Source organism: Stomoxys calcitrans, chromosome 3, assembly GCF_963082655.1.
Source record: "Stomoxys calcitrans chromosome 3, idStoCalc2.1, whole genome shotgun sequence".
In the NCBI taxonomy this organism is placed as follows: domain Eukaryota; kingdom Metazoa; phylum Arthropoda; class Insecta; order Diptera; family Muscidae; genus Stomoxys; species Stomoxys calcitrans.
Window position 1 is genome coordinate 186,590,771 of NC_081554.1, and position 25,945 is coordinate 186,616,715.

Consider the following 25,945-nt stretch of genomic DNA (forward strand, 5'->3'; position numbering starts at 1 on the left):
CAGACGTTCTGGCATGACTAGTTCGACTGAAAATGTCATGACGATCAAGAATGTGTATTCTTTATGGGGTCTTAGAAGAATATTTCGAGGAGTTGCAAACTGAATGTCGAAATTAGTATACCCCCATCCTATGGTGGAGGGTATCAAAATATTTTTTTGTTTTCGAACTTCTATATTATGATGACTTCTTTCAGGCCTATCTCTAACTGTAATTGTTAAGTAAAACAAAACCTCTGGTGTATTTGGAGATACAGACCTGTACACAGGAAAGTTCATCTTTCCCTTTACTGTCTCTGCCGTACTATTCGTTGTGCATTAAGAGTCCAGCACATGCATTTTGGTTTGGAAGATTTTTTCTGTGCACAACATCGGCCAGGGCCATTTCATTGATTGCATTTTCACATGGGCATTGTGTTTTTTTGTTTCCTCCATGGTTCTTTGTATGATTTGCTTCTGTATACTTCCCTTATGGAATGGAAAGATTCGGCCTCACCGAACCTAGCACGCTTTTACTTGTTCTTCTTTGAGGATTTATGATTTTCTACTAGTTTTGCCTTTTAAGCACAATTATGATCCTCAACACCCCCACCAAATACAACTTCAAAAGGTCCTCGAAGAGATGAAGCCTCCATATAATCTTTCTCTCTTTGCAAAAATGACTTCCTGACCCATACAACTTTAATAGATCCTTCAAAAGATAAAGCCTCCATATAAACTTTCTCTCTTTCCAAAAAGTACTTCTTGCTTGACCCATTCATTCCTAATTCGTTCGCCAAAAGGCGAATCATCACAATAGTCGATATTAAACACAGTCGCTTTTAAGCTCAACTATTTTGATTTAATTTGCCCATCCATTATATATGCAAAACTCAAAACACCATTTAATCATTAGCATCATGAATCTCCCTATCTCTTTCTCTCTCTCTCTCTCTCTCCCACTCTTAAAGTTTCTCCCATTATTTTTGCCTTTCATTTGAGGCAATTGTTGACATTTATCATCGTTTTGTTGAACTTTTTGCGCTCAACCACTTAAAGACTCAATAAACTTCACAACACTTAAAGCAACTCAAAAGATAAAGCCGATAATCATTAGTAAAACTTTTACATTGATTTCCTTCCACACCTCCCATCACCCCTCAAGAGTTTGTGGGTTTGGAAATACAACACAAAAGCAGGGGGATGAATTCCTACACCCTCCTTGGCTGTATTGACATCTTTAATTCAAGGTCCTGTATGTCTTAGAGTAACAAGACCATCTCGTTAGCCTAACAAACTGATGGCAAATATGGGGGAAAGGGGCGGAGCATGATAGCCAGTAGTGAAGAGTCCTTTTACTTAGGCGTTTTGTATAAGGCGGCAAGCCACCGTAAATAACATACAAAACACTTTAATACATCTGCTGCTACTGCTGCTGTTGCTGATTGTTACTGAGTATGATGATGATGTATTTGAGACTTGGATAAAGGAAGGACTTTTGTCAAATTGATGTCCTTATAAGAAAGGAGTATTGTATAAGCAAGATAACTGCAGTGAAGAGGGCTCGTATATAAAAGACATAGAAATCAATTTTCCACATATGTCAAAGTCTTTCCTCTTTCTGCTTCTTTGCGAAAGTCAAAGGCTTCCTCTTACCCAGGCAATGTCCTGCAGGTTGATAGAAATGTTATTGATATTACTAAACGGGATATGCCATAGTCATTGCTTTAATGTGGTTCCCTTTTGTTTGAGAAGGAACAAATACGGGCAGACACAAGCAAACATATTAAAAGGACTAAGGATATGTTTATTTAAGCCGAAGGCCATGTCATAGCCAGACAAAGAGACAGACAGGCAGTCGCGTAACATCATTCACTTACGCAAACACATAAAAGCCCAACCAAACACTCTCCTTCCTTCTCCAGCATAAAGACTTACCCGTACCATATACTTTCATAACCATTTATTTGGGATTTTGGGGGTGGGCAAAGGCAGAGGTTTAAGTCTAAAGTGTAAAGCTGCTCAAGAGCATATGAAAATGAAAGAAACGCTTGCTTTTCCCACCAGTGTAAATGACAATGGAGATGTTCTCATTCATTAGATGACATTTATGGTTTTACCAATTTTTTTTTGTAGTTGATCCTTATTTGTTTGTGGCTTTTTTTTGGTTTTTCCTTTTAGCGTTTCCATTCTATGTTATAAGCTTTTGTTTCTATTTTCTCATGGGCATCATCCCTTGTTTTCGCTTGCATATTCTTTTTATATGCTCGGCAAATGATTAAGTTAAAGTCATCAATATTTGTTAAATCCAAATGACTTTCTGCTTGTGAGTTATGCCTTATATGGTTAAAAAGAGGACAGAAGACAGAATTTGTGCTAAGAAAGATAAAATAGTTCTCCTAGGCCAGGACTCAATTCAAGAATGCTGAAAAACATAATGAAGCACAAAGCAACAAAAAGGTAGAAAAACAAATAAACGAGTTGGACTGAAGAATTAAAATCAAATTCCCGGCTTGCATGGGAAGTATAGCGGGATATGGACCAAGCTTTGTGAAATTAAAAATGGATTCAAACCAAACTGTGTGTAGTTGTTAGGAGTCATAGAAGAAATTATCGTGCATAACATCAGCAAAATCGAAAAAGATTTGCTCCTTCTAGAGTCTCATGAACTAAAATCGGAAATCGGTTTATAAGGGAACTATAGCAGGATTTAAGCTGATGTGGACCATACTTTATATAAAAGTTGGTGGTCATGTCGATACCATCGTATCAAATATCAGCCGAATAATATGAGAACAATGCCTTCTGGGGACTTAAGAAGTATAATCGGGAGATAGGCTTATGTGGGAGCTATATGGACCGATTTGTCCCATTTGCAATCCCAACCAAAATGCATTGCAAAGAAGCATTTATGCAATATTTCGCATTTCTAGCTCTATTCTTTCGATAGGTAGCATGCTTTCGACATGCAGGCGGAAGGACGGACGGACAGATGAAAAGACTGATGGACAGACGAAAACACGTAGGGACGAAAACAGCTAGACCGGCAATAAAAAATATTAAAACGACTTTTTCCTTAAATAGTTGTTATCGAGTTTTTTCTACAGTTTGGGAACAAAATGTCTCCATTAAAAAATTTTATCAAATTTAAAACAAAATGTTATCGATAAAAAAGTTATCGACCTTTTTTAAACAATTTTTTATCGATTTAAAAAAATATATATCGAATTTTTTCTATCAAAAACTGTTATTGGATTAATTCTATAAAAAAATCAAATCGAATAGCTAGATCGGCAATAAAAAAATATTAAAACGATTTTTTCTCTAAACAGTTGTTATCGATTTTTTTTCTACAGTTAAGTATCAAAATGTCGCCATTAAAAAATTTTATCAAATTAAAAAAAAAACGTTATCGATAAAAAAATTATCGATCTTTTTAAAACAATTTTTTATCGATTTAAAAAAATATGTATCGAATTTTTATTTATTATTTATTAATAGATTTTTGAGTACACAATGATAGAGGTTTGAAATTCAGTGTTGTTGTAAATCTATAAAGCTGGCATAGCAAGAATGCTGTTAGCCATATAATTCATTGATATTACCAAAGGTTGGCTGATTATAGTATGTTAATCTATGTTATATAAAGTTGTTTACATATTGGAGACTATAAAAAAGAGAAAGTGCTATTTTAAAAGTTAAATTCATTTTGTATAAAGTTTCTATATTTGATACAATTTTCTAAATATTTGTATAGAGATAAAAAATTCGTGCCATTCAATATGCTTATTACTTCGTTTACATTAAGTGTGGGCTTATTAAAGTAAATAATTCTGAGATTTGTGTATATTGGGCACGAGCCGATAAAGTGGAAGGTGTTCTCGGTTTCGTCTGTGTTACAAATTGAGCAAACGCCATCGGTATTGTCTCTGAAAGATCTAGCATTTAAATTAAGTAACCCGCCTCTAGCCTTTACAATGATACTTGTAGCACGTGAAGATAAGTTCGCAGTGAGTTCCGGTATCCTGGTGTATTCAAGCTGTGGGTAAAGGTCATGGAACTGTGAGCCTTTTGCCCTAACCTCAAAATCTAATCTCTCCTTTGATTTAAGTAGTTCTATAACTTCTTTCCAGTACGAGGGTAAATGTGTCGCGTTGTAGTGCAAAGAAAATTGCAGAGATTGGCATATATTGGACCATTCTTCTGCCCAAGACATATTCAGTTCTATGATCTTCAGCGCAAGAATACGTGGTAATCGTCGACAGTCTAGTTGGAGTACTCTGTCAATGTAGCAAAAATGTGTCTTCAAAGTAGAACAGAAAAGTGAATTGAATCCAGTTTCCAGATATAACATGTAGTTAGGCGTATTGTTAGGCAGATATAACATTTTCTTAATAAAGAATCTAAACAATTTCTCCACGTCCTCATATCTTACACATCCCCAAATTTCTGCGGCATAACACATTATAGACTTTGAACACGATTCAAAAATTTTAAGTTTATTAGCCTTCGATATTTTTGGGTGATTAATATATCTTGACCAAGTAGAATTTATCGCCATTTTAGACGCAGTGAGCTTGTTCTGAAGATGTTTTCTAAAAGATAAGTTGTAACTTAATTCGACACCAAGGTAAGTGTAACTATTCACAATTTCGATATTCTGATTCCCAAACCGCCAATTCAAGTTTCTAGCGACTCTTGTGCCCTTCCGGAAAATAAGTATCTTAGATTTGGCAAGGTTTACCTTCAGACTCCATGTCAAACAATACTCCTCAAGAACGTTAATCATATCTTGTAACCCTTCTGCAGTTTCAGACAGAATGACAATGTCGTCTGCATACAAAAGAACTTTAATGTTAGTATCTGCTACGTTCACACCTCCTGGTAAAGAATCGGGTAAGTCATTAACATATAAAGAAAACAGTACTGGGCTGAGTGTACAACCCTGCTTCACTCCTGTTTCCACCGAAAAGTAATCTGAGAATGCATTTCCGTCCCAGATTTTACTCGTAGTATTTTCATACAATAGTTGCAATATCCGCACAATCTTCGTAGAGAGTCCATAGCTTGACAATTTATAAAATAAGCTGTTTCTGGGGATCAGATCGAAAGCAGATGAGAAATCTACAAAGAAAGCGTAGGTAGCCTTGTTCTTCAAATTATTCAAATTAACAATGTTAACCAGATTGAATATATTGTCAAGCGTGGAGTACTCTTTTCTGAACCCAGACTGGAACTCATTTAGAATGTCATTTCTTTCTATCCAAGCAGATATCCGATTCAAAAGCAAAGAGTTAAAGATCTTACAGTTAGTGTTTAGAAGTGAGAGTCCCCTATAATTAGCCGCAATGTTAACGTCACCTTTTTTAAACAACGGTATCAAGGTAGATTCTCTGAAAGATAACGGAATCCTTTCATTAAGGAATATAGTGTTGAAGACAGCCAATATTTCTTCTAGAAAATTGCGAGGAGCGTATTTATAGAACTCATAAGGGATTCCATCCAGCCCTGGAGACTTATTTCTTCTAAGCCCTTTAATAACAAAGAATAGTTCACACAGTTCAAAGGGAGAGTCAAGGAATGGGTCGACGTAATAAGGCAAACACCAGTGTATGTTCTCGGATTCCTTTCGGTTAAGTAGTAATGCCTTAAAATGTACCATGTAATCATCAGCATTAAGATTTCCTTTTGAATTTTGTGATCTATTCTTCAATGAATTCGACAAGTTCCACCAATCCTTGCTACTCGTTACTCTGTCCAGTCTTCTGAGGTTCTCATTATAATATTCCAATTTCTTCCTACTACATAGTCTTTGAAACTTGGTTCTCGATGAATAATATCTTTTCTTATTAACATCAGTATGGAGAGCCCTAAACGCTTTAAGGTTCCTGCGCATTACTGAACGCAAACGGAAGCATGTCCAATCAAACCACGGCTGTTTAGGCTCAAAAAATTTCCTGTTTGTGTTTTTGACATGTGCCTGTCTAATCTTTTGCGTTATACCGCAGATCATGTCGTCCACAGACATATCTGCACGGTAGTATCCATTCACTGGGGTGTTACCCAGATTTAACCCGTATTGAGTCATATTTCTATCGCTCCAATAAAGTCTTCTAGTATCATTCTGTTTAGTCACATTGCTAGAATGCTTTGGGATTTTAAGCTGGAGACAGATGGGCATGTGGTCTGAAAACGGCTTAGCAAGTATTGCAAAATTCTCAATATATTGCAACAAATCAGATGAGCAAATGCAGTAATCTATCAATGAGCTTCCCATTACACCAAAGAAACTAAGTTTTCCATCCAAATCACCTAAAGTCCTTCCATTTACCACAATACCACCTATGTCCTCAATCATATTCAAAAGCCGTCTCCCTTGTGTATTTATATTCTTATCTTTAGAGCACCTAATTACATTTATATGAGGTTGGTCCCTGATTATATTTTCGTCCAGGACTTGTTGTTCACCTATTCTTGCATTTAGATCTCCCATAATACAGAAGCTGGTTGGATTTAGACTGCTCAAAAATGATACAAACTTATCTGCATCGTTCTTCCAGCTCGTACTATTCAGATAGGTCGGGATAAGTTGGAATAAATTTCCGTCAATATTCACAGATAGCATTGTATGGCTATTGCATTCGGTAAAGTTTAGCTTGTATTTCTTTTTCATTTCTCTTTTGTAACCGAATAGGCAACCTCCACTAGCACGACCCGATTTATGTATTTTAATTGCTTCAACCCAGTGTAGACAATAATTTTGGAAAAATGATGAGAAATAAGTTTGTTTATTAGCAACAACATGGGTTTCAAACAAAAAGAAAATATCAAACTTATTTAAAAAGGTTATAAAGTTTCCAAAATTTAGCGATTTTTCATGGTTACAAACGTTATAAGCTATTATATGGCACGAATCAGCTAGCTATTGTACATAAGGATTGTTATCGTTTTTATTTAATACTACGTTTTCGTTGCAAACAACCTCACAACTAAAACCGCATTCAGCTAATATATCTTCTAGAAATTTTACATCGTTTGTAGCGGAAGAACGTATCTTTCCATTGAACCAAGTAAAGCGTTTATCGTTGATGTAGATACAAAATTCACCAAGCCGTACTTTTACATCTTTTTTATGCTTAGATATTACTTTGCTAACTTGCCTGAGATTGTATCTAATAGACTGTTCAGCTGCAGTGTAATCCTTCTGAATAAAAATTGCTTGTCCCTTAAGGTTACTTCTAGCATTTAAAACCCTTTGGACTTCGCTGGCGGTACCTAGTGTAAACACAAAAGATTTTCCAGAGGATAGCATTTTGGTGTATGTATGTATCGAATTATTTCTATCAAAAACTTTTATCGGATTAAATCTATAAAAAATTAAAATCGAATAGCTAGATCGGCAATAAAAAAATATTAAAACGTTTTTTTCTTTAAACAGTTGTTAACAATTTTTTCTACAGTTAAGGAACAAAATATCTCCATTAAAAAATTTTATCAAATTAAAAAAAAATGTTGTCGATAAAAAAATTATCGATCTTTTTAAACAATTTTTTATTGATTTAAAAAATATATTTCGAATTTTTTCTATCAAAAACTGTTATCGGATTAAATCTATAAAAAATTAAAATCGAATAGCTAGATCGGCAATAAAAAAATATTAAAACGTTTTTTTTCTTTAAACAGTTGTTAACAATTTTTTCTACAGTTAAGGAACAAAATATCTCCATTAAAAAATTTTATCAAATTTAAAAAATTTTTATCGATAAAAAATTAACGATCTTTTTAAAACAATTTTTTTATAGATAAAAAAAAAATATATATCGAATTTTTTCTATCAAAAACTGTTATCGGATTAATTGAATAAAAAATTAAAATCTATTTTTTCCTATAAAAAATTGTTATCAAACTGTGGCATAAATATTTTTGCAGCATTTTTTTCCCCAATTGTTAACGTTTTTTTTATTTAAAGTTGATACCCAATATTTCCTCTGAATGTTATTAGGAAAATTTTTACTTGTTCCGGGTTTTTTTTTAATTAATCTTTTTTACAAAAAGACTAGTACAGAAAAATTGATATCAGGATTTTTTATAAAAAAATTGCTAAAGAAAGTTTTTCTGTAAAAAAAAAATTATAAAAAAATTTCTATAAAAAATTCTATAAAAAAATTTCTATAAAAAATTCTATAAAAAAATCTCTATATAAAAATTGTTTGCAAAATATTTTTTTAAATAAATTGACAACATTTTTATTTGTAAAAACCGGTTATCGATTTTTTTTTTATTTTTTTAATACAAACATGATACCGACATTTTCTCAACAAAAATATGGAATCTGAAAAATCTACAAACAATAAGTAGTAATTTTTTTTTATATAAAATTAATAAAATTTTTTTTTATAAAACTGGATGGACAGCCGGACGGAGACTGCTGGAATAATTTTAAAAGATGTTATCGATTTTTTTTCTTTAAAAAATTGTTTTGGAATTCTTTCTACAATAAATTGTTATCAAATTTAAAACAAAATGCTTTCAAGAAAATTGTTATCGATTACAACAAAAATGTTATCGATTTAAAAATATCGATTTTTTTATTTTTGTTTGTTTTTTTTTTTTTAATTATTGCATTTTTTTACTGTTAATATTAATGTCTTAAAAAACTATTCACCGATTTTTTTTATCAAAAACTTTTATCGGATTACTTTTATGAAAAATTAATATTGATTTTATTTTATATATAAAAATTTATCTGTAAAATACCGAAATTTCTCTATAAAAACATTGGTATCGAAACTTTTTTATAAAAAATTGGTAGCGAAAATTCTTCGATAAAAAATTGGAAGAGAAATTTCTTGTAGAAAAAATTTGGCACCTATATTTTTTTATAAAAAATTGTTTGTTGTAAAAAATTGCTATCGAATTTTTGTGTAAATAATTGTGATGGAATTTTTTCGTAGAAAATTCTTATCGAATCTTTTAGGAAAACATTAGTATTTTTTGTATATTTTTGTCGAAAGAAATTGTTATCGATTTTTTTCGTTAAACAAATTTTTATCGATTTTTTTCGTAAAGAATGTGAAATCGATGTTTTTAGAAAAAAATTAATAAAAACATTGGTGCAGATATTTTTTTTTTTTTGTAAAAGAAGTGGTGCCAAAATTTTTCTTTAAAAATTTTCTTGTTTTGTTAATCGATTGTTATCGATTTTTTTAAATACCTTTCGATTTTTTCAATTTGTTTCAATATAGAGGGATATCAGGCAAAGAACTAGGCTTATGCGATCCTTGGTGGAGGGCTTATAAGATTTTTCCCAGCCCAACTTATTTAGCTCGCTTTTATTTGTTTCTCCTAAAGTTAAATTTCGATATATTTGGCATTTCTTGATTTATATTCTCTCTAACACCACTTTATTTTATTTTCACTTAAATGTGAATTCTGTTTAGTTTAAGCTACCTTAAGCTACTCACGAATAATGAACAAACAAACCACATCTCAATTTTTTCCTCATTACAGATTCTGGGAAACTGATTTACGCACTGTACGCAAAACCAATCGATCAACTATGCGTCAACGTCGTGGTGGCGGTGGACCTGGGGCAGGTGGCACTGTGGCATTCCGTGATAAATTACTGAGGTAAGTAGCATCATACCACATTCCAATGAACGAAATGGGTAAAAAGTTAGTAAAAGAATGGCGGGGTAGAGAGGGTTTCAGAACTACGTCACAGCTTTTCAATATAAATGGAAAAACAACATAATATGAGTACAGCTCCCAAGGGCTTTTCTTGGGATGGCATAAATATCTGGAAGGGGGATGTGTTGTTCTTTCTTTTTCCATATGAAATGAAAATATGTTATTGTAAACTTACCACGATATCGCATAACCGTCAGCATTGCTGTCATCTTTGTTTTGCTCGCTGTTGTGGCAAATTGTTGTGACATTACTCAAGAATTTCCCACAAATGTAAACACACTAACACACAACGTCATGCTGACAGTGTGAGTATTTCGTTAAGGTAAAAACCAATAAATTTCAAGGGAAATTATGGCAAAATTAAAACGAGGGAGGTTAAGTAATTATGGGAAAGGGATCTAAATCTCAAATGAATATTCCATCGATAATTAAGTTGGCCAAAAATGTTTATTGAAATCATGTTTCAATAAACCAAATTCCAAATTTGGCTTTTTAAGTACCCTAAAGTTTAGGTTAAAATTCAAAAAAATCATCAGATGATATGATTGTAGTGGCAGGAAACATATTGGGTTGCCCAAAAAATAATTGCGGATTTTTCATATAGTCGGCGTTGACAAATTTTTTCACAGCTTGTGACTCTGTAATTGCATTCTTTCTTCTGTCAGTTATCAGCTGTTACTTTTAGCTTGCTTTAGAAAAAAGTGTAAAAAAGTATATTTGGTTAAAGTTCATTCTAAGTTTTATTAAAAATGCATTTACTTTCTTTTAAAAAATCCGCAATTACTTTTTGGGCAACCCAATATTACGAGCATAATTGGTGTTGGCCATTAAAGACGATGACCTATTTAAAGTCTCCTCCCCTACTTATCATACCTTCCTCATGCTTTGCATTATTTTATAAATTCATTATTTTATGGGACATTGTCGGCATGGGTATCTCATGTCATGGAAATGTATTCTTCAATGAAATATTTCAATTTCATATTCAATCAAACAGTTATTCACTCATCATTGGTATTGAAAGTGTAGAAACACACTCACACACACACATACAATCAAGCAAACATATGTATAAATACTGACAGCATATATATTGGGTTGCCCAAAAAGTAATTGCGGATTTTTTAATAGAAAGTAAATGCATTTTTAATAAAACTTAGAATGAACTTTAATCAAATATACTTTTTTACACTTTTTTTCTAAAGCAAGCTAAAAGTAACAGCTGATAACTGACAAAAGAGAGAATGCAATTACAGAGTCTCAAGCTGTGAAAAAATTTGTCAACGCAGACTATATGAAAAATCCGCAATTACTTTTTGGGCAACCCTACGTTTCATTGGTAGTGGTTGTTTGTAGCCAAACATTGGTATCAGCCTCAGCGTTGAAATATAAATACGTTAAAAGTAGTTTTATATCAATGTGTGGGTGGGTGTGTATGTGTTTGGGTTATGGTCGGGTGGAGGAAAACGTGTCCCGATGCTAGTTGCAAGGATTCCAACAGCCACCAATGAAAAACTATGCCATGGAACCCAACGAATACACAATCATAGTAATTGTTTTGTATGGTTTTTGGTTATCATAAAAAAATACAAATATTATCAAAGGGGGGTGGTAAGGGAAAGGGATATCAAGTCATGCATATATGCCTAAAACATATGCTTGTGGGTGTAATGGTGTGTGTGTGTGTGCATATATCCACAAATACTTTCGATCATTGATTGTTTATTTCCCCTGACCTTAATTGATAGTTTTTGAACGCATGGAAATTGGCATGAGTGTTTCAATGAGTGTTTGTGTCCACTGCCGGACATTGGTATTTATTGTAATGCCCCATTCACCCTCACATCATTGGGGCATTAATATCCTTTGGGCCGAAATGGCAATTTATGTTTCTACGCTCTTGCCTTGTTATCATTTCAATTTGCATTATTTGCCTTTCGGTCGATTCAATACTAAATGCAACCATTTTATCCCCTCTCATTTTAATCTGGGAATTAGAAAAACAAACGTTAGGCCCAGGGGATAATTTTAATCATAGAACACAAATTAAAAATATATGCCCCATAAATATTTCCTTATTAATAATATGCTATGTTATTTTTTAATTTTCCTTGTTTAGTGGCTATCAAGGACTCGAAGAGCATCGCAGTCCTGAAATGGATAGTGTGCTGGAACAGGCTTTAAAGGAGGCAGAGGATGATGTGACCTTTAAGAAGGTTAAGCGCATGAGTTATTCCAGCAATGCAGCGGGAGAGGTAAGTGTAGGGGAAAAATAATTCAAAAATACAATTAAAATCAGCAAGAAAAGGCAAAAGTCGGGCGGGGACGACTATAATATACCCTACACCACTGAAAATATGTGCTACTCTCAATAGATGGAAGGTTAGGTTAGGTAAGAGTGGCAGTGCTTAACAGACTCACTTCAGTACTTTACAGACTTACCCCATTGTGAGACAGTAGCGACAGACCAAGGCTTCTGGCGGGAATCGAACCCAAAACCCCTGCACTGGTAATCCAAGCACTCTACCAACTCGTAGCGCTCTTCAATAGATGGAATCTATGATCAAATCTTGTCAGACGTTTTGTTTTGCATACCATTTAAAATATTGAATAGAACCACAACCATAAAAGGCCATATTGGATCAAAGATATATGTGGGAGCTATATCTAAATCTGAACCAATTTTTATGAAATTTTGCACACGTACTGGGAATTTGAAGAAAACAATTCATGCCAAATTTTGTAAAGATCGGACCAAATTTAAGGCTGCTACAGCCTTAAAAGTTCAAATCGGATGAAAGATATATATGGGAGCTATATCTAAATTTAAACCGATTTGAATGAAATTTTGCACACGTACTAAGAGTTCAAAGAAAACACTTCACATTAAATTTTGGAAAGATCAGACCAAAATTGTGACTGCTACAGCTTTAAAACTCCATATCGGATGAAAGATATATATAGGAGGTATATCTAAATCTGAACCGATTTTGACGAAATTTTGCACACATATGTAGACATCAAACAAAGTATCTCGTGCCAAGTTTTGTAAAGTTCGGACCAAAATTAAGGCTGCTACAGCCTTAAAGGCTCAAATCGGATGAAATATATATATATGGGAGCTATATATAAATCTAAACCGATTTTAACGAAATTTTGCACACATATGTAGACATCAAACAAAGTATCTCGTGCCAAATTTTGTAAAGATCGGACCAAAATTATGGCTGCCACAGCAATAAAATTCTATATCGGATGAAACTTATATATGGGAGCTATATCTGAATCTGAACCGATTTTTATGAAATTTTTCTCACGTACTGGGAATTTGAAGAAACCAATCTTATGCCAAATTTTGTAAAGATCGGACTAAAACTGTGGCTGCTACAGCCTTAAAAGTCCAAATCGGATGAAAGATATATATAGGAGCTATATCGAAATCTGAACCGATTTGTTTGAAATTTTGCACACATATGAAGACATCAAATGAAGGATTTCATGCCAAATTTTGTAAAGATCGGACCAAAATTGTGGCTGCTACAGCCATAAAATTCCATATCGGATGAAATCAGAAGGAGAAGAGCTTGACCCATTGATAAGTATACCGATTGGCTCAGAATCACTCCCTGATTCAATTTAGCTATGTCCGTCGGTCCGTCTGTCTGTCCACGTATTTCTGTGATCAAGTTACAGGTCGCATTTATTGTCCGATTGTCATGAAATTTTGCACAAGTCCCTTTATTGGCCCAAGGACGATCGCTATTGATTTGGAACAAAATCGGTTCAGATTAAGATATAGCTTCAAAGTTATAACACAACACTATATGCAAAATTTCAGCCAAATTGGACAAAGCTTGCGGCCTGTAGGGGCACAAGAATTCAAATCGGGAGATCGGTTTATATGCTAGGGTATTTATGGGGTAAATACCCAATAAATACCTTTTTTTGGTACTTATAATTTTGCATATATCTTGGGTATAAAAAAAAATACGAAACAATTTTTGATGATGTCTTTTTCTTTGTATATAAAGCTGACCTTCTGATCTCATAGAATCGAATTTTTGTAATATATAGCCGCTATATAGACCGATCTCTAGAGTTTAAGTCTTGAGGCAATAAATTGGTCAGTTTTCATTCGATTTCGATGAAATTTGGCTCAGTGAGTTCTGGTAGACCCCTATTAATTTCTGTGAAGTGTGGTTCAGATCGGACTATATTTGGATATAGCTGCCCTTAGACCCACAACCCGGTCTCCCGATATGGGGTATTTAGGCCATAAAAGATGCATTTATTGCCCAAAATCGATGAAATTCCGCAGAGTGTGTTCTGGTAGACCCCAACCCATTCCTATAAAATGTGGTACAGATCAGACCACATTTGGATATATATACCGATCCCCCGATATTGTGTGATGAGCCTATAAAAGAAGCATTTTTCATCCTACTTCGATGAAATTTGGCATAGCGAGTTCTGCTACCCTTCCAAACTTTTTTGTTGAATATCGTCCAGATCAGACCATATTTGGATAAAGCTGCTATATAGACCGATCTCCCGAAATAGAGTATTGAATCCATAAAACGAGCATTTTTTATCCGATTTTGATGAAATTTGAAACAGTGCCAAAACACCCTTCTAAACCTTTTTGTTAAAATTTTTGTCCGATTTGTTTGAAATTTTGAGTCTCATGCTCCATTATGACTTCCAACAACTATGCTAAGTACGATCGAAATCGGTCTGTAACCTTATATAGCTCTCATATAAACCAATTTCCTGATTTGACATCTTAGCCCCTGGAAGCCGAAATTTTTGTACGATTTGGCTGAAATTTTGCATGTGGTGTTAAAACTCTTAACAACTGCACCAAGTATGGTCCAAATCGGTCTATAACCGAAAAACCGATCTGGGATAATGACTTCTTCAACCTCTAGAGGGCGCAGTTCGTTTCCGATTTGGATGAAATTTTATATGTAATGTGCCGTTATGGCTTCCAACAACTGTGCCACTTATGCTCCAAATCGGTCTATAACCAGATTTAGTTCCCCTATAAACCGACCTCCCGATTGGACTTCTTGAGCCCTTACAAGCCGCAATTTTTTGTCCGATTTGGCTGAAATTTTGCATGCGATGTTCTGTTATGACTTCCATCGTCCGTGCGAAGTAAAGTCAAAATCAGTCTTTATCTGTCATATAAATCCATCTGGGGTCTTGATTTCATGAACCTCTAGAGGGCGCAATTCTCATTCGATTTGGATGAAAATTTTTATGCAATGTTCTGTTATGACTTCCAAAAACTGTGTTTAGTATGGTTCAAATCGGTTTATAACCTCATATAGCTGCCATATAAACCGACCTTGAATCTTGACTTCTTGAGCCACTAGATGGCGCAATTCTTATCCTATTTGGCTGAAATTTCGCACTATGTGTTTCGTTATGACTTCCAATAACTATTTTGAATATATTTAAAATCGGTCTATATTCTGAAAAAGCAGCCTTATAAACCGATCCGGGGTCTTGATTTCATCAGCCTCTAGGTGGCGTTTTGACTGCCCACTACTGTCTACATTTGGTTCAAATCGGTTAATAACCACAGGCCAAATTAGCGCAGAGGTTTGCATGTTCGCCTATGATGCTGAACTCCTGGGTTCGAATCCTGGCAGGAACATCAGAAAATTTTGTCAGCGGTGGTTATTCCCTCCTAAAGCTGGTGACATTCGGGAGGTGCTTTGTCATTTAAAAATTTCTTCCCAAAGTGGTGTCGCTCTGCGGCACGCCTTTCGGACTCGCCTACCAAAGGAGGTCCCCTGAAATTTGGGACAGAGAGTTGTGTAAGACCCTTTGACATCCTTCTTCAATTTGGCCCAAATCGGTCCAGATTTAGATATAGCTGTCATATAGATCGATCCGCCGATTTAGGGTTTTACGTCTATAAAAGCCACAATTATTATCCGATTTTGCTGAAATTTGGGACAGTGAGTTGTGTTAAGCCCTTCGACATCATTTTTCAATATGGCCCAGATCGGTTCAGATTTGGATATAGCTGCCATATAGACCGATCTCTCGATTTAAGGTATTGCGCCCCAAATCCGAACATATTTTCACAGGATTTTGACGAAATGTGGTTTACATATATATTTTAATTATTTTATTTTATTTTATTTTATTGTATTTTATTTTATTTTATTTTATTTTATTTTATTTTATTTTATTTTATTTTATTTTATTTTATTTTATTTTATTTTATTTTATTTTATTTTATTTTATTTTATTTTATTTTATTTTATTTTATTTTATTTTATTGTATTTTATTGTATTTTATTTTATTTTATTTTATTTTATTTCATTTTATTTTATTTTATTTTATTTTATTTTATTTTATTTTATTTTATTTTATTTTATTTTATTTTATTTTATTTTATTTTATTTTATTTTATTTTATTTTATTTTATTTTATTTTATTTTATTTTATTTTATTTTATTTTATTTCATTTTATTTTATTTTATTTTATTTTATTTTATATCATTTTATTTTATTTTATTTATTTTATTTTATTTTATTTTATTTTATTTTATTTTATTTTATTTTATTTTATTTTATTTTATTTTATTTTATTTTATTTTATTTTATTTTATTTTATTTTATTTTATTTTATTTTATTTTATTTTATTTTATTTTATTTTATTTTATTTTATTTTATTTTATTTTATTTTATTTTATTTTATTTTTATTTTTTATTTTATTTTATTTTATTTTATTTTATTTTTTTTATTTTATTTTATTTTATTTTATTTAACTTACTTTTACTTTATTTTATTATACATTATTTTATTTTATTTTATTATATTTTATTATATTTTATTTTATTTTATTTTATTTTTTTTATTTTATTTCATTTTATTTTATTTTTTTTATTTTATTTTATTTTTTTTTTTTTTTTTTTATTTTTTTATTTTATTTTATTTTATTTTATTTTATTTTATTTTATTTTATTTTATTTTATTTTATTTTATTTTATTTTATTTTATTTTATTTTATTTTATTTTATTTTATTTTATTTTATTTTATTTTATTTTATTTTATTTTATTTTATTTTATTTTATTTTATTTTATTTTATTTTATTTTATTTTATTTTATTTTATTTTATTTTATTTCATTTTTTTTTATTATATTCTTTTTCCATTTCTTCGTTTCTTTCTTGTCTCTTGACTTAGTTGATGATTGATTGCTTACGTCTTCCCTTTTCTCAAAAAATCAAAAAAAAGCTCTTCATTAGCAGTTTCTTAAACCTCAAATAATTTACTTGATCTGAAAAATGAGAAATGGTTTCTTTAAATCACTTCTTGTTTTTTGTTATATGAACCTCAAATAAATTTGTAATTTTTAGCCATTAAAAAGGGGAACTAAAGCCAAAGAAGGGAAGGAAAGAAGAAAGCAAGCCAAACCGTCTTCAGTTTTGGATGGAAAGCCCCAACTTGAAAAGTATTAATTGTACAATTCGTTTGGTGGCGAGTTAGACAATTGCCAAGCTATGGCTATAAAATGGTCTGTTGGTCATTACAAAGTCATTTATTAGCACCCCATTTGAAATGGGGAGCCAAAAGCTATGGCACGTGATCTGCAATGGCCTTTAACACAATAAAGGGAGTAGTCGCGAACAGTGTTGCCACGTATGCAAGCAGGAGTTTAACACAAAGATACATAAACAACTGTTATTTTGTTTTAGTTTTAAACAAAAATGTTGGACCGGCATTGAATTTCATCGAAATTTGTGGCTTCCTGGGGCTCAAGAAGTCATAACGGGAGATCGGTTTATGTGGGAGCTATATCGGGTTATAAACCGATTCGCACCGTACTTAGTTGAAAGTCATAACATAATGCTACGTGCAAAATTTCAGCCAAATGGGACAGAAATTGTGGCGATGGTTTTATATAGGAGCTACATTAGGTTCTTTACCGATTTAGATCTTACTTGGCACAGTTGTTGAAAGTCATAATAGAACACTGTGTCAAAATTTCAGCCAAATCGGCCCAAATTGCGACATGCTTAAATCGAGAGATCGGTTTATATGGGAGCAATATCGAAATCTGAACCGATGTGGCCAAGTTGCAATCCCCATCGACCTACGTTAATATTAAATATCTGTGCAAAACTTCAAGTGGATAGCTTTACGCATTTGACCCCAATCGTGATTTCGACGGACGGGAGGACAAAGGGACATGGCTAGATCAACTCAGGATGTCCAGACAATCAAAAATATATATACATTATGGAGTCCTAGATCAATATTTCGAGGTGTTACAAACGGAATGACTAGCCACCATAGGATGGGGATAGAATAATTTCGTCACTCCGTTTATAACACTTCGAAATATGCATCTTAGACCCCATAAAGTATATACAATATATTCTTGATCGTCATGAGATTTTTAGACCATCTAGCCATGTCCGTCCGTCGAAACTACGCTAACTTTCGAAGGAGTAAAGCTAGCAGCTTGAAATTTTACAAATACTTCTTATTATTGTTGGTCGGTTTGGGATCGTTAATGGGCCAAATCGGTCCATGTTTGGATATGAACCGATCATAGGTATTGACTTCTTGAGCATCTAGGGGGCGCAATTCTTATCCAATTTGGTTCAGGTTTCGCACGTGATGTTTTGGTATCACTTCCTACAATGGAACTAAGTATGGTTTAAATCGGTTTATAACCTGATATAGCTGTCATATAAAAAGATCTTGGGTCTTGACTTATTAAGCCACTAGAGGGCGCAATTCTCATCCGATTTGGTTGAAATTTTGCATGAAGTGTTTTGTTATGACTTCCAATAACTGTGCTATGTATGGTTGAAATCGGTCCATGACTTTATCTAACTGCTATATATGCCGATCTAGGATCTTGACTTTCTGAGCCAATAGAGGGCACAGTTCTCATCGGATTTGGTTACAATTTTCCAGGAAGTTGTTTGTAATGACTTCCAACAACTGTTCTTAAGATGGATTAAATCGGTAGTGCTGCCATACAAACCGATCTGGGATCTTGACTTCTGAAACCACTGGAGGGCTCAGTTCTTATCCGATTTGGCTGAAATTTAGAATGAAGTTGTTTGTCGTGACCTGCTAAATTCATAGATATTTTTTCGATATCTTAAAAGTTATTCAAAATTAAAATCAGGGAGATTACGAAACAAGTTCTTTGTATTAAAAGTAGTTCGTCGGCTCCCCTCGACTTTTGCCTTTCCTTACTGATTCAAAATTTTTGTATACCCACCACCGAAGGATGGATGTGTATATTCATTTTATCATTTTTATATCCATTTCCGACCCTTGATAATCTTGATCGTCGTAAAAATCTAAGACGATCTAGCTATGTCTGTCCGTCTGTCCTTCCATCCGTCTGTTGAAATCACACTATAGTCTTTAAAAATAGAGATATTAAGCTGAAACTTTGCACAAATTCTTTTTTGTTCACAGGCATGTTAAGTTCAAAGATGGGCTTTATTGGGCTATATCGTGATATAGCCCCCATATAGTCCGATCCGCCGATTGAGGGTCTTAGGCCTATAGACGTCAAATGTATTATCCGATTTTGCTGAAAATTGAGACAGTGAGTTGTGTTAGGTCAGTCGACATCCTTCTTTAATTTGGCCCAGATTGGTTCAGATTTGGATATAGCTGCCATATAGACCGATCTCTCGATTAAAGGTTTTGGAACCATAAAAAGCGCATTTATTGTCCGATTAAGCCATAATTTGGAACGGCGAATTGTGTTACGCCCCGCGACGACCATCTTAAATTTGGTTCAGATCGGTCCAAATTTGGACATAGCTGCCATATAGACCGATCTCCCGATTTAAGGTCTTGGGCCCATAAAAGGCGCATTTATTGTCCGATTAAGCCATAATTTAGGACGATACGTTGTGTTAGGTCCTGCTACGTCCATCCAAAATATGGCACAGATCGGTTCAGATTTGGGTATAGCTGCCATATAGACCGATCTCTCGATTTATGGTCTTGCGCCCCATAAAAGGCGCATTTATTGTCCGATTTCGCTGAAACTCGGGACAGTGAGTTAAATAAAGCCTCTCGACATAATTCTTCAAAATGGCACCGATCGGTCCAGATTTGGATATTGCTGCCATATAGACCGATCTCTAGATTTATGGTTTTTGGCGCATAAAAGGTGGATTTATTCTCCGATTTGGCTGAAATTTGGGACAGTGAGTTTAGTTAAGCCCCTCGACATTCTCCTGTATTATGGCACCAATCGGTTCAGATTTCGATATAACTGATATATAGACCGATCTCTCGATTTATGGTCTTGCGCCCCATAAAAAGCGATGTTGTGCAAATGTCATGTTTATTGAATTGATGTCATTATGGCAACTCTATTGCATGATCCCTTGCCTTGAGACAAAAGGCATTTAGAGGGCACTACAAACACAAAAAAAAACTACACTCATAGACAATGGGAAATTATAAATCACTCAACGAATGGGGAAAAGAACCAACAGAAAATTGGTAGCAGACTGAACTTTAGAGCAGAGCAGCTGTGTGTGAAAAACTCACTACACTTTTTGTGACAATAATCCCCTAAGGCCAAGCTCCTCCTTGCCATTTAAAGTTTGCTGAGTTTGACCAGCAAATGTTAAAAAAGAATCTGGTGTTCTTTTTTTGCCTTCACCTCTCTCTAGCGGTTCTAGGGAAGTGCAAGTTTTTGCTTCTTTTTTTTTGGCCGCCATGTTATCAAAGATTTATTTGTGGTGAAATGGTCATAGAAAAACTTCAATGAATTTTCAACCGCACATGGATGAGCTGCCTTTAGCTGTTCGCAAAAAAAAGGAAATAATTCGAAAAAAATGGTCAGGCTTTGGTGGAAAAAGAAGTTAATGCTAAACGGAAGTAAGTCCGGTGCAAATGAAACTATTCCTAGAACTGTTGTCTGCATTTGGGGTTTCTTGTTTAATTCCCGTTTGCTGCTCAAATGTCATTTCAAAGTACTCTGTCTTTGTCATGGTTGAAATTTTCAGTTTTTGTTTTTTGTTCTTCTATTTTCTGGCAATGCCAAATGACCATCAAAGGCTATTTCTTTTATTTTTTTAAGCCGAAAAGAAAGAAAAGTTTTTCTGTTCTGTTTGGTCTTTCATTTAAAGTCAAAGAATGCTATGCATTTCGTTGGAGTTCAAAGAGGTTTCGATTTCAATTTTTTCCCCATTATCCTTGAAATCTTTAGGGAGGGCTATGTCAAAGCTAAAAGGATGCTTAAGCAATTTTGTAATGACATGAGGAAAAAAAAAAATAAATCTAAACTGCAAATACATTAATGTGGACTTCGATTTGGGAAATTTCATAGAAGTATGCGGAATGATTTAAAAATGGTCATAAAATGCTTACCGCTATTAATAGGTGATAAATTATTTTTAGAAACCCATGGAAAATTATTATTAGGGAATATTTATATAATAAATACAGGGCCTATACCAGACCGAATATTTATAATAAACTAGTCGGATCGGGCCCGCTCTGCTGCGTCTTCTTTAACTCTCTAATATCTTTTTAGGGTTGGGATACTTCGCCTGGAATGTGTATATCGAAGTTGTGCCTATTTCCGCCTATCACGCTGAACGCCTGCGTTCAAATCCTGGCGATAACATCGGACAAAATGTAAAGCGGTGGTGATCCTCTCTTAATGCTGACGACATTTGCCATGCATGGTCATGGACAAATTCTCCCCAAAGGAAATGAAGATCAATATAGGGGGCGCTTTAGGGCGTACTTCCAAACACTTGGCTCCAAATTCGTTTCCTACTCTCAAATACCTTTCATTTGAGTCCCATATTGTCATAATGGGCCAATCGATCTGTTTGACCTTTATTTTTTGGAAAGAAAAGCGCCACCTAGACTTGAAAACAAATTTTAATGTCATATTCGTAATCTATTCCCAAATACCTTTTATTTGAGTCCCATATAGACATGGTCGACAAATATGCCCATTTGGGGGTACTTGGGGGTGGGGCGTCCTCTCATTACTTGAAGCTAAATTTTTAAGCCATATTTGTAAACTACTGTCGAATATTTCATTTGAGGCGCACATTGACATGAACGTCGAATATTCGTTTTCTAGTCTCCAATACCTTTCTTTTGATATCCATATTGTGCCTATTGGTCCACTTTTGATTTTGGGTGGCGTTGTTGGGGTCGGGGGAAGGACCAAATTGCGGCGACATCAGACAATAAATGCGTTTTTTCTGGCCCCAAAACCTAAAACCGAGAGATCGGTCTATATGGCAGCTATATCCAAATCTTGACCGATCTGTGCCATAATGTAGAACTATGTCAAGGGATTTAACCTAACTCAATGTACCAAATTTCGGCGACATCGGACAATAAATGCGCCTTGTATGGGCCTAAGACCCTCAATCGGAGGATCGGTCTATATGACAGCTATATCCAAATCTGGACCGATCTGAGCCAAATTGACGAAGGATGTCGAAGGGCCAAATATAACTCACTGTCCCAAATTTCGGCGACATCGGATAATAAATGCTCCTTTTATGGGAAAATACCCTTAAATCGAGAGATCGGTCTATATGGCAGCTATATCCAAATCTGGACCGATCTGGACCAAATTGACGGAGGATGTCGAAGGGCCTAACACAACTCACTGTCCCAAATATCAGCAAAATCGGATAATAAATGCGCCTTGTATGGGCCTAAGACCCTCAATCGGAGGATCGGTCTATATGACAGCTATATCCAAATCTGGACCGATCTGAGCCAAATTGACGAAGGATGTCGAAGGGCCAAATATAACTCACTGTCCCAAATTTCGGCGACATCGGATAATAAATGCTCCTTTTATGGGAAAATACCCTTAAATCGAGAGATCGGTCTATATGGCAGCTATATCCAAATATGGAACGATCTAGACCAAATTGACGGAGGATGTCAAAGGGCCTAACACAACTCACTGTCCCAAATTTCATCAAAATCGGATAATAAATGTGGCTTTTATGGGCCAAAGATCCTAAATCGGCGGATCGGTCTATATGGGGGCTATATCAAGATATAGTCCAATATAGCTCATATTCGACCTTAACCTTCTTATGGCCAAAAAAATACTCTGTGCAAAATTTCAGCTCAATATCTCTATTTTTGAAGACTGTAGCGTGATTTCAACAGACAGCCGGACAGACGGACGGACATGTCTAGATCGTCTTAAATTTTTACGCTGATCAAGAATATATATACTTTATAGGGTCGGAAATGGATATTTCGATGTGTTGCAAACGGAATGACAAAATGAATATACCCCCATCCTTCGGTGGTGGGTATAAAAAACCGAGTCCCATATAGTCATGAAGGGTCATATGCCCATTTAAGGCGTTTTTTGGGGAGTTGGATGCCACCCTATACTCCGATCTGATTTTGTATGCCATATTCGTAATCTGCTCCCTAATACCTTTCATTTGAGGCCCATATTGGCATGAACGCCCAATATGTCAGTTTGGGGGAATTTTAGGGTTGGGGGTGGCCCGATGGGTACTTAGACCCAAATTACCATATTCTATTTTCAATACCTTTCTCTTGATACCAATATTGTCCCAATCGGTACACTTTCGATTTTAAGTGATGTTTTTGGGTTAAGGGGGAGGGTCCGCCCCCCTTCCGAAATCAACAAATTCTGAAGTCTATTTCTCCGTCTTGACCATATTCGCAAACTACTCCCGAATACCTTTCATTTGAGTCCGCCTGTGACACTGAACTCCTGAGTTCGAATCCTGGCGAGACCATCAGATAAAATGTTCTAAGGTGGTTTTCCCCTCCTAACGCTGAAAACATTTGAGAGGTACTATGCCATGTTAAACTTCTCTTCAAAGAGGTGTCGCACTGCGGCACGCCGTTTGGACTTGGCTATAAAAAGGAGGCCCCTTATCATTGAGCTTAAACTTGAATCGGACTGCACTCATTGATATGTGAGAAGTGTGCCCCTGTTCCTTAGTGGAATATTCAGGAACAAAATTTGCAATTTTTTTCTGTTCTGCACACTCCTTTCAAAATAACTTTGGTTTTGGTAGTCATTAAAAAACAATGTCATTCTTAGTTTGTCTTAAAATTCCTCCTTCTTGTTTTCTAGCCAGTTCCCAAAATGTCCAAATATTGTCCTCGAAATTTCATTTTCCACAAATGTTACTTGCCTAGCCCACCCACATGACAAGCTGTACCCTATCACTCAATCAAAACCTTGATCTCTAATGGGACTTAAACCGCCAAAACTCAATTAACCTTATTCCCCATCATTCGAACTTTATATGTGTCTAGTTTCAGCCATGGCAGCTCTCACGGCCATCTCATATTCCTCCACCGAGGATAATAAAAAGGAAATTTTTGCATGGACTGAAAATTCTGCTGCTTTTAACCACAAGTCAATTGAATTGTTAAACAATCGGTCAAAAACTCACGTTACAAAACATAGTGGATATCGTGGAATCGATGACGATGACGATGAAAGAGATGAAATAAAAATCATCACATCATCATGGCCACAGCAAATGAAAATTCTGACAATCCATTGACAGCGACATGAGTACAAAGGGGGGAAACAACAAAAAAGCGACAGCACAGTAAAAGAGCAAGTAATCAAGGAGAGATAGTTAGAAGAGGGATAGTATTATAAGTTAGGGAAAAGTCTAAACATTATAAGAATTTTAAATACAAAGAACCTATGTCTAAATCTAGTCAGACTTTAATTTTGAATACCTATTGAAATATTGAAAAGAACCTTGCAAGATTTTCTTATGATGGAAGCCTATGTACCTAACTCACTGCGATTCGAAATCGAAAAAAATCGAAAAAATATTTCAAATTTTTTTGTGGAAAATTGTATTCGCTAATGGGTTTAGGAGGGGAGCTATCGCCGGTGATATTTGGTAATGATACAAGAGCTTCAAATTTTGACGAAATGGGATAAAAATGTGGCTTAAATGGGCCAAAGGCCTTAAACTGACAGATCGGTCTATATGGGGGCTATGTCAAGATAAGGTCCGATATAGCCCTGCAAAGCTTCAACACAACTTCTCTATTTTTAAAGACTGTAGCGTGATTTCAATAGATAGACGGACGAACGGACGGACGGACAGACGGACAGGGGCGACGAGCGGACAGATGGAGGAACAGACGAACGGATCCACGGATGGACAGACGGAAGGACAGACAGACAGATGGACCGACGGATTGACAGATGTACGGACGGACAGATGGACCGACGGATTGGCAGACGGACGGACATGGCTAGATCATCCTCGATTTTAAGGGCGATCAACAATACATTATCTGTATAGGGTCGGAAATGGTTATTTCGGTGTGTTGCATACGGAATGTCATAATGAATACTAAACCCCCAATCTTCGGTGGTGGGTGTTTAGAAAAGGAAATAACACCTACTGGAAAAAAAAACAAGTAAGAAGGTATTAAGTTCGGCCGGGCCGAAGTTTGAGTACCCACCACCTCGGGGGTATATGTAAACCCCTTTTCGCCACAATCTGGTGAAAATTGGATAACTTATGCACCCAAATTCGGCACGGACATTGAGTGGTCTAATAACAAGTAAAAAGGCGGGCCGAACTTTGGATACCCACCACCTCGGGTATATATGTAAACCAGCTTTCGTCAAAATCCGGTGCAAAACTCATACCTTATATCCCATAGCAGAAATATGTGGAGGGGCTTAACTTAACTCTTTGTCGACAATTTCGGCAACATCGGGCAATAAATTCGCTTTTTATGGCCCCAAAACCTAAAACCGAGAGATCGGTCTATATGGCAGCTATATCTAAATCTGGACCGATCTGTGCGATAATGCAGAAGTATGTCAAGGGGCTTAACTTAACTCACTGTCAAAAATTTCGGCGACGTCGGACAATAAATGCGCCATTTATGGGCCTAAGACCCCAAATCGGAAGATCGGTCTATATGGCAGCTATATCCAAATCTGGACCGATCTAAGCCATACTGACGGAAGATATCGTAGGGTCTAAGACAACTCACTGTCCCAAATTTCGGCGACGTCGGACAATAAATTCGTGTTTTATGGGCCTAAGACCCCAAATCGGAAGATCGGTCTATATGACAGCTATATCCAAATCTGGACCGATCTAAGCCATACTGACGGGGGATATCGAAGGGTCTAAGACAACTCACTGTCGCAAATTTCAGCGAAATCGGATAATAAATGTGGCTTTTATGGGCCTAAGACCCTAAATTTGAGGATGGGTCTATATGGCA

General features: G+C 34.9%; 2 protein-coding genes across 2 annotated transcripts in view; one reads left to right on the forward strand and one right to left on the reverse strand.

Moving 5' to 3' along the window:
- Positions 1-25,945, reverse strand: part of LOC106092019 (uncharacterized) — a 471,923-nt gene that overhangs the window by 336,881 nt on the left and 109,097 nt on the right. The window lies entirely within an intron of this gene.
- LOC106092020 (uncharacterized) overlaps positions 1-25,945 on the forward strand; it is a 125,236-nt gene that overhangs the window by 96,296 nt on the left and 2,995 nt on the right. Inside the window, exons 10-11 of the mRNA XM_059364303.1 lie at positions 9,487-9,606; positions 11,786-11,921. Of these exons, the coding sequence (XP_059220286.1) occupies positions 9,487-9,606; positions 11,786-11,921 (256 nt within the window). The remainder of the gene's footprint in view (positions 1-9,486; positions 9,607-11,785; positions 11,922-25,945) is intronic.